The following is a 10,094-nucleotide window of genomic DNA, read 5'->3' on the forward strand; positions in this document are numbered from 1 at the left end:
TATAACATTTATATATTTACATTCGCTTTAGCCAAATAATCTCTTATATAACTAGCAAGTCATGCTCTGGCAGCCCGAGCACTCGCTGAAGCTTAAGCTGCGCTATAGCTATGCAGCGCAGGTTGGTTTAGCTGTCATTCATTTGAGTGATCTTAATATTACAATATAGCTCTTTCCCTCTCACTCTCTCCTCTCTCTTACTGTCTCTTTCGTTCTCGTCATCTTCCTGTTGGCTTGCACTTGCCATTCTTTAACATTCTTTGGGTCATTTGGACAACATCATTTATAATAAGATTTTCATGCCGGACAGCCAGCTCAAGAACAGCACTGGCAAAGGCGACGGCAATGGCGACTGCGACGGCGAAGGCGACTGCGACTGCGACTGCGACTGCGACTGCGACTGCGGCACTGTCGTCGAAACGCTGCTGTTGACGACGCGTCGTTGACGTTGCCTCTGTTGCGTCGCTTAGCTTTTGTTATTGTTATTGCATTTCTTTTTGCACTTTTTTAATGAAGCTGCTGCTGCCGACAACGCACCGTGTGACCAACACATAAAAAATAGAATAAATTATGATAAATTAAATCAAAACTGATGAAATATTTTTAATTCAAATTAAAATGTTTTGAATTTTTATTTATGAAATTTGATTAAATTAAAAACTATAAGCAATTAATTAAATACTTATTAAATAAATTTTATTTATTTATTATTATATTATAACAAACTGAAAAAATTGTTATTAATGCAATTAAAATAAATATTTATTAATTTAATTAAAATTTTACAAAAAAATTAAAATATATATGAAAATAATTATTTAAAGTTTTTGAATCGACTCCACTGTGCTGCCAGCAGAACGCGTCGCTTAGCTTCCTTTTTATTGTTATTGCATTTCTCAGTATAGTTTTGTTGTTGTTGTTGTTGCAGTATTGCCTCCACTGTTGTCATATGCCATAAAATATATTTTATGTAGAAAATTATTTTTAAACTCAAGTCTTATGCCAATTTAGGTAACTGCAAACATTTCTGAGTGTGTTCTGTGTGTGTGACTGAAAAACATTCCTTAGTTTGCATACATATATAAATAATTGAATCTGCTTGCGCATATTCAATTGGAGCAAATGTTACACATAATATTTGTGCATACAAATTTAATTTCCAGCAGAAACAAAACACAAAACGTGTCTTTAATGTGCAATTTGTCAAAACTTATTTGATTTATGAGCTGAGCAGCAGCAGCAACAACAACAGTCGCCAAAACTGTCAAACAAACCAGAAACAACAACAGGAACATGTTTAACAAACTTGCGCCCAGTCCACATGCGAAATTCCGTGCGAGAGTCCCCGTGGTTCACCTACTAGCAAGCCGCGCCCACGTGCCACCCGCCCTGATTCGAGTGGCCACACTCCTGTCCTGCTAATCGTTCAAAGCGAACTTTAAAGCGCAACAAATTGAAGCCTCACCCACAAAATTTGTTCATGTTTACGTCCATGGCAACTGGATTTTCGATTTTTTCCATTTTTTTCGAGTGGTGGAGCTTGGGACTGGGAGCGCGAAACCACTGACAATTTCTCGCCGTGGACATGGACATTTGGCTCTTAAGGGGGGTTTTTTTTTCTTTTTTTTTTTTGCTTCTGGGCAGTCACACGATTTTTGCTTAATCTAATTTGAAGCTCCAAAGCCGGGCACTTTCATCGTGCGACCGCTGGCGACTTGCCACAGCTGCCGAATAGCCTCAAAGGCCTTAACATGGAAATCATTGAACACTTAATTCCATTTACATATTTCAATTTAATTGAAATGAAATTAAATTTCAGCTCAAGTCTGCTACACTCGATACAATTTTGTTGGTCTTCTATTATACGAGACACTCAAAGCAATTGCTGTTCAATGAGCGACAGCTGGCTCAACAGGCAAGCATATGTGTGTGTGTGTGTGTGTGTATGTGTGTGCGTGTACTGCCAATATGCTGCTCAGCTCGCTAACTGCTGATAAATCAGGTGTTCATCTCTGCATTTGGCAGCTTGAAGGGTGACCCGTTTAGTGTGATACTATTTTGCATAGCTATATTTCAGCAGCTGTTTAAGTTAGCGATAATATTTAAATGTGAAAATAATTTTAATGCTTGCCATTTGACTTGTATTTAAATTCATTACATATACTAGCAAGCTTAATTAGCTTAAGTGACAGTGTGCAACAGGCAGTTCAGCGCTAAGATGAAAAGTTTCAGCAAATCTTTTCTATCTTTAGCCGACCAGATTGAGATTGTTAGATGGCAACTAAGGAAAAGAGAACAATGTAAATATAATCATAAGAGTGTGTACCTATTTGGTCAGCTTATACTATATATAATCAAGCATTTTAGACTGTAGTCTGATCGGCATCGATAATGTATTCTTATGCCACCAAATACCGAAAGATCTTGCCTGTTCGAGTTGACACACTTTGCGCCCATAACAATATAATTACAACTGGTTCCAGGCCCATAAAGAACTTAAGTTAAGACTGCTTAAGACCTGCACGGAACCGTTCACTTGCCATATAAAAGACTTGGCACGGTGGGCAGTCGGACACAGAACGGGCCGAGCATCAAACATGAGAAGCTATCTGGGTTTCGTACTGCTAATCGGCGCTGCGGCGGCTGCAGAAGTATCCGATAAGATTGTAACAACAACAACAACAACAACAACACCAACAACAACAACACCAACAACAACAACAACACCAACAACAACAACCACTGCAAAGCCAGATCAGAGAAACAAACGTCAGCTGGTAAGTGCTCATACGCAGCCAATTGCAGATTGCCTGACTATAAGTTCATTGAAACAGGGTAACGCTGGCATTGGTATACCCGTTTACTTTGACAACTTCAATCCGAATCCGCCAGTGGAGCCACTGAAGCCAGTGCAGCCTGTAGCAGTGGTCGCGCCAGTGAGTCTGCAGACGCCCGGCTTCCCGCAGAATCTGCCCATTGTGGGCACGCTGTTGACCAACTTGCCGCTGCAAAACCTGCTCACCGGCCTCAATCTGGGCCAACTGGGTCAACTGGGCCAACTGGGTAGTCTTGGTAATTTTGGTAACTTCGGCCAGCTGGGCAATCTGCCCGGCTTTGGGCCGCCTGCCAAGCCACCGGGTGGCGATCTCGGCTCACCGGCACAGACCTGTCCACTAAGCCAGAAGCTCAGCTGCCGCTGCGAGCCGCTGATCTCGCTGCCGCTGCGACAGCCAGATGCACAGAGCCTCGTGCAGATCCTCAAGCAGAACGTCCGCCACAACGAGAACGGCAGCCAGGAGCTGCACTTGGTGCTGAGCAACGGACACGTGATCTACCATCGCAACGACCAGGTCGCCAGCAGCCAGCTGGGCTACTATGCGCTGCCCTTCCAAACGGGGCACTATCTGAACATTCGCTACAGCATTAATCAGGCCAACTATACGATCAAGGCCGAGGTGGACAGCTCGGCGCCCAGTACCGACTTTGAGCTCTAGGAATCTAGGGTATCAATCTGCCCATTCATATGCATAGCTACTTTTTTTTTTCCTAATCTTAAATATTTTGAAATAAACTGCATCCGAGTCTCGTTTGGCAATGCATTGAGTTCGACCTATTGAAGGTATTTCTAGTTAGCAATTCCGATGAAATTTCATATTCGATTCATGGCAAGTTTTGCCGCACTGATTACAAGTGGTTTCAGGACTCTAATTGGAAATTCTTGTGGCTGCCACGCTGAGGGCTGACTGGCAGCAATTTAATTTCAATAATTGAACTTCCTAATTTGCTGTTTTCCATCCGCATCTTGGCGCAGAAAGATGCTGGAATTCTCACATTGTGCAACAAGTTGGATGCGGCATGCCAAATGTGCCACAGGAAAAACATTTCCCCAATGCTCTCAATTTGCGGATGGCAAATGGAAATCAAGCTGCAATTGCAATTGCCAACTTCGACTCGACTCGAGGCGGAAGCAACGAGGCGCCGACAAACCCGACAATGATGACAACTTTTGCAGCAAACAATTTGACAGGATGCCTCTCGAAATGCAAATTGCCAGCCGTTGCGCAACAGTTGACAAAATGACGATTTGCTTTTGAGGCCACATCCACAGTTTCAGGCAAACGTTTAGCCAAGGAAACTGAAAAGAAATACGTTATGGGAAAACTGCTGCCAATGGCATACGCTGTGCTATGTGGCTTAGACTCTTAGCCATATATAAGATAGATAAGATGGGATAATCAAGATTCAGTTAATACTAGTTCCTTAATGGATGAATTGAATGAATAGAACTGAAGCTATATATGAGACGTTCTCTTTTGAGAATCTGTATCACACTCACAGCAGATACTCTACTCTAATGTAGTTCACAGTCTAAGCTAATACACTTGGCCATATATGAGATACTTTCTTATGAGTTAATCAACCTTAGACCTGGCTTAGACTCCTGCTTTTATGGATTACAATTGTAGCTATATATGAGACTCTCTCTACTCTACTCTACCCCATATAGTTCACATGTCTGGAAGGTAGGGACCTTCCATAGGTCACACTCCAAGCTAACACGCTTTCTGGATTAGACTCCTTCCTATGTGGCTTAGACTCTTAGCGATACATATATGAGACTCCCCCTTATGAGATACTCATGCCTAATAGATACCCTACCATCAATAGTTCACACTCTTAGTTAATGCCATTTCCTATGTGGCTTAGACTATGAGCTGATGCTCTTTCCTATATATATTAACTCTTAACTCTTAGCTCACACCCTTGGCAGCTACTCTTTCATATATGGTTCAGTCTCTTATCGAATACTCTCTCCAATATAGCTCAGGCTCTTAGCTACTGCTCAGTTCTACATGGCTCTCACTCATAGCTCTTCCCCACGCAGCTCCCGCTCTTAGCAGGTGCTCTACGCTCGCATACAACTCAGAAGATTGAATTAACATAATTTTTCAAGACTTCCCACATGGACAGGTAGACTGCAAGAAACCTAATATACGAACAATGAGTGGGGAATTGTATTCGACGTAGTTCGCTTTAGATATCAACAGTTTCCATTTAATCATGTGAGTGAAATAAAAGTTATATATGTATATATATATATATATATATATATATATATATGTATAAATGTAAAAAGTACTTTATGAAATGAAAAAGACGATTGAAAAGTTTTCAAGCTCTAAAGAACTTAAATTCTTGCGATTTGTGTCAAAGAAAATAAACTTTGCCTTTGCCATTTATATATATATATATATATATATATATATACATATATATTTATACATATATAGTATATATATTCGAAGGTGAAAAATGACGCCAAAAAGCAGCTGCCAGCTGCCAGGGGGCGTGAGTGGAGCTCATCCGGCTGTAGCATGGCCCCACAGCAATATTCAAAAACCGACGTAAGGCGCTTTTATCAATTAGTGTTTATGAGAGTTGAGGGAACTAGCTGAGACAGCTTAACAATATCATTGAGAGTGCTTGCGTTGCTGCAGTGCACTTGCAGCATGCCAAGTTGCCAGGTTGCCAGGTTGCCAGGTTGCTAGGCAATGGCATGAAATGACCGCGCTTGCAACAAATTGTGGCAGCGACAACAATTGAACACGCATTAAAGACAACGTCTAAAGCAGCTGTGCAGCTGCACACTGTTCTGAGACATAATTACGCTTTAAGCGCTGACTGCCACTTAAAAGCAACCACCCAGGCCACCCGCACCACCCAATCAGGATTTAACGCTGCCCCACAGAGGCATCTTTAAGTGGTGCCGATTCGCTGAACGCGTCATTAATTCGTTCGAATGCTCTTGGCTGGCTGGCTGCCTGCCTGCCTTCATTTGTTTGTATTACAGCTGCAGCAGAAGGAGCTGCTGCTGCTACAGCTCCTGCATCCATTAGCAGCTATGCCATACGGCTGCAGCAGCCACAGAGCAATGTGACTGACCCCGTAAATGGCAGTGTTGCTAGATTGACTGCGCGCTAGTCCCTGCCAACTGGAAAAACAATAGTCAGCCGCCACAGCAACCACCCACCCACCACACACATACATCTACAGAGCTGACCATGCCCCAGGCACCACCAAAACTGCCGCATTGTGTGGCCAAAGGGTAACCGCGATTCGCTCCAAACAGTCAACGGATGTGAATTGAGAGCGGAAAGCGTCACAGGTAGTCCAGCTACACACACACAGGCAGACACGTATACTCTTTGTGTATGTGTGTGTGTGTGTGTGTGACAGTGGAACATTTTCTTGAATAAAAAACTCAACATTTCTTAGCTAAGCTTGGATTTGTTGAACAGTTTTTCGCCCAGCTTCTTTATGGACGTGCAACACCTTGATAAACCTGCAGCAGCTGCTGCTGGCAACAGTGAACACCACATGCAGATGGACACATGTGCTCCACTGTATGCCACCTCTGGCCCATGGGAAGCAAACGTTGCCCCAAATAGTTGTAAATTGTCGAAATCGCAAACAAAAACTGCGATTGTTAAAAGCAACAAATAAATTGAAAAAGTTTAAATGTTTCAGCCGTGAGTGCGCGACTGCACAATACCCTGTATTCTGTTTATGTGTATATATTTTAGTACATAAGTATTTTTTTAGAGTTACACAAGAATGAATTGTAATAAAACAAATAAATATATTTTTAATATAAATAAAATTAAATTTATATATTTATATTTATTTATATGATTTGATTAAAATGGATGAGATTGACGAACAGAACCATTATTTTGATAAAAGTTTGAACAATTTGAAAATATTGCTCTGCTGTAAATCTATCTATAACAAAATGACAAATCAAATTCAATATTAAATAAATATTAGCTATTGAATGCGTTGTCATATAAAGTAAGCTGTAAAGCTCTAAAAAATATATTTATAGCTGATTACATATATAGCTGTTTATTTATTAAAATATTTTACATTTAAAAAAGAGAAAATATACACAATTTATTAATTATATAAAATTAAAAAAAAAAAACTATATTTATATAATATTATATCTACCTACGTAACTATACTTTTTGAGCAGACCTCGCAACCACATTCATAGTCTCTTCTAGTCGTTAAAATCTCTGCCAAATAAGCTCCGCTTCAGTTACACATCTGACCTAAGAAACTAAACTCATTTCATGCGCCGCTATTACAGGGTATCGAAAATCAATGGACTGGCAGCGCAGCCAACGCATACGCAGCGACCACTAAATAAGTGAGGCACGTGTACAGAGGATACGGGAATAAGTCCCATGGCCGAGAAGCTAGCTGCAAGCAAATAAAGGATTAACATGGCTCCAAGTGCAGCCCGTTCCGTATTTTGACTGCCAAAAAATAAGTAAACAAAACAGTGCAGACGGGCATATCAGACTGTGCAAGGAGAATGCAATAAGCGTTGCAAAATAAAATTAAATTTGAAAATGAAAATCAAATAATTTGAATAAATTTAAAGCAATTGTTTCAATAATTGTATCTATATATTTTCAGTTGGATAGCTACAGATTGCTTTAAGCTGCTAAGAGGACGTGACAAAAGATAAAATTGAATTGTCCAAATATAATATTTTACCTGAATATATATTTTGTGAGAACATTATTTGCAACCCTCGTGGCACTGCAAGAAATAGTTCTTTGTGATCTTGTTCAGCTGTTCCTATGATGCCTTCCTTATCGAAATCCTTTCAAGAGCCTCTTCAGCTGCAGAAACAGGAAAATCTCACAGGTGGCTCAGTCTGGGTTATGCTGTGACTGCTGCATTAGAAGTTGCAACAAGTTGTCAATTGTTGTTCTTTCGCATCTTAAAGTGAGAAAATATCACAAAACTCAATGTATATTTATAGCCAATATGTAGAGATATGTAGAGATACTTTTGCAGACAGCACAAATAAAAGAAAAAATATAAAATCAGAGCACTAAATCATATAACTTGGGGTTATTTGAGAGCAGCGATCTATGCCGAACTAATTGTCGCTCCTTTTACTTAAAAGTCTTAAATAATAACTTAAATATTTGACATGCTTTCCCAATATGATCTATGAGATCAGAATTGTTCTTTCGTATGACTCTATGCTCGATCGTGTTGACGTAGGGAGTAATCGTAGGTATACCAATGTCCATCTGCAGTCCACTTGATGGCATTAGCAGTTGGTCGTCATACATTTAATTTATAACTAAATAAATAATAATAAATAAATACATGATCTTTACTATCTACAAAAAAATCACATCTATCACAGCTCTAGAGTTAGAATAACATAGGCAGCTCTAACAATTATATTGCTTATTATATTGCTAAATATGGCACTATAAAATTATGAAAAAATGTTAGCGAAAATAATTCTTAGTTTCAATTTTTAACTGACGCCCAATTTGAGGGTATTAACAAGTCGCATTTTCTGCAAATTGTAACGTAATCGCATAACAGAAATCTTTAGATTATGAATCTAATTTTCCACATCATTGCATTCATGTGAATTTCCCTCACTCTCTCTATCTCGCTCTTCTACGCACTCATGATATGTGAGGCAATCAACTACAATGCCGCAAGCTCCTGCTGTGCAGGAGATTCAAGTGTCTTCAAAGCCGCTGCATGGCGTTTCCCTAGCTGCCGCGATGCTCTTAGCGCGCTTAGCCCACTTTAAGCCACTTTTCGCGTGAAACCAAATAAACAGCAGCTCATTTTATAGTGAAGAGCTGTAGGTGGAGTTGTATTTGGCCATGGGGCTGGGTCAGCGTTATCTGTGTGGCATTCTTTGATAAGAACGCGCCCAGTTACTCAAGAGGGTATGGGCAAATGGTTGGGCTGGGCTGTTGGTTAGTCTAAGTTGAGCAGCGCCAGAGCTTGCACAGAATGGCAGGTAAGTCCTGATGCGCATTCAGGGAGCATTGGTATCTAAAGACGTCGCTTACACAGAACACAGATGGCAGCATTGCAGCCATGGCAGCGTGCCCCCAAATGCCGTGATCGCTGGCCATGACTCGGATGGAGATAGCATTTATGTGGGACGCGCCTTCTACTGCAATGATATGTTGCCAGCCAAGGTGATACCGAACAAGGGCAAGGCCTATGTAGCCTATGCGCGTGAGGAGGTGGAGCTCGATAGCTACGAGGTGCTCAGCGGCTACAACTATGAGTGGTTGCCCGCTGAGAACGGCGCTGTGCCCGTGGGAGCTGTCAAAGTGGGTCGCAATGTCGATGGGGAGGATCTGTATGCAGGTCGTGGCTATCACGCTGGCAGCCTGACCATGGGCAAGGTTCATCCCTCGCACGGCTGCCTCTACATACCCTACGATTCCGACGAGGTGAAGGTCTTTGCTTATGAGGTGCTCTCGCAGCCAGAGCGCTGGATTGACACGACCGCCTCAGATGTGCCCAATGGCGCTGTGGTGGGCGGGCACGACTCCAACGGCGATGTCATCTATGTGGGTCGCGTCTTCCGCAATGGCGATCTGCTGCCCGCCAAGGTGGTGCCGTCGAAGGGCACTGCCTATGCTGCCTATGCACAGGCCGAGCACGAGGTCACCGAAGTCCAAGTGCTGGTCGGTGATGGATTCCAGTGGGTACCAGCCTCAAACGGCAATGTGGTGCCCAATGCAGTGGCCTCCGGGCCCAATGTGGATGGCGAAACGCTATACGTGGGCAGAGCCCACTACTGTGAGAGTCTAACCGTTGGCAAGATTCATCCCTCGCATGGCTGCATCTATATACCCTTTGGTGGGGAGGAGGTCAAGCTGGAGCACTACGAAGTTCTCGTGCGGTCTTAGTTACAGCACATCTTTATGACATGTGTAAATAAATTATTGAAGTCTAGATAATTATTAGACATTGCGTGACATACATATAACCTCTGTTTCAATGGATTTTAGCTTATCGACACCTATTTGTCTGGAGCTCCATAAATTGCCATGGAAACTATTAGCTGACTGCACTTAATTGCTAATTTTGATAAGACCTATTGGTTGGCTTTATGGGCGTATACGCAATGGGAAATGTCTGACATAAGCTAGGCAATTGTCTGATAATTTTAACTTTCTGAGTCATGCGCCATAATATGGTTCAAGCGTGCACGTATAATATTCATAAATTAATCATTTTAA

The 10,094-nt window shown here is 41.6% G+C and overlaps 2 protein-coding genes across 2 annotated transcripts; both read left to right on the forward strand.

Moving 5' to 3' along the window:
• The first annotated feature begins 61 nt into the window (after window positions 1–61).
• Window positions 62–3,494, forward strand: LOC111597566. The gene is made up of 2 exons (XM_023312368.2): window positions 62–121; window positions 2,835–3,494. The coding sequence occupies exons 1-2, from the start codon at window positions 62–64 to the stop codon at window positions 3,492–3,494; spliced, it is 720 nt and encodes a 239-aa protein (XP_023168136.2).
• Window positions 3,495–8,784: 5,290 nt separating this feature from the next.
• Window positions 8,785–9,830, forward strand: LOC111597454. Its single transcript, XM_023312206.2, has 2 exons — window positions 8,785–8,854; window positions 8,911–9,830. Exons 1-2 carry the CDS (start codon window positions 8,848–8,850, stop codon window positions 9,759–9,761), a joined length of 858 nt encoding a protein of 285 aa, XP_023167974.2. The 5' UTR covers window positions 8,785–8,847; the 3' UTR covers window positions 9,762–9,830.
• The last annotated feature ends 264 nt before the right edge of the window (window positions 9,831–10,094 follow it).

The sequence above is a fragment of the Drosophila hydei genome, unplaced genomic scaffold (genome assembly GCF_003285905.1).
Source record: "Drosophila hydei strain 15085-1641.00,03,60 unplaced genomic scaffold, DhydRS2 tig00000232-arrow-arrow-pilon, whole genome shotgun sequence".
In the NCBI taxonomy this organism is placed as follows: Eukaryota; Metazoa; Arthropoda; class Insecta; order Diptera; family Drosophilidae; genus Drosophila; species Drosophila hydei.

Coding starts and splice junctions, on each gene's coding strand:
- LOC111597566 (XM_023312368.2), top strand. CDS start 62: ATGCTCTGGCAGCCCGAGCACTCGCTGAAGCTTAAGCTGCGCTATAGC. Junction 122..2,834: donor GCTATAGCTATGCAGCGCAG/GTTGGTTTAGCT, acceptor TCATTGAAACAG/GGTAACGCTGGCATTGGTAT.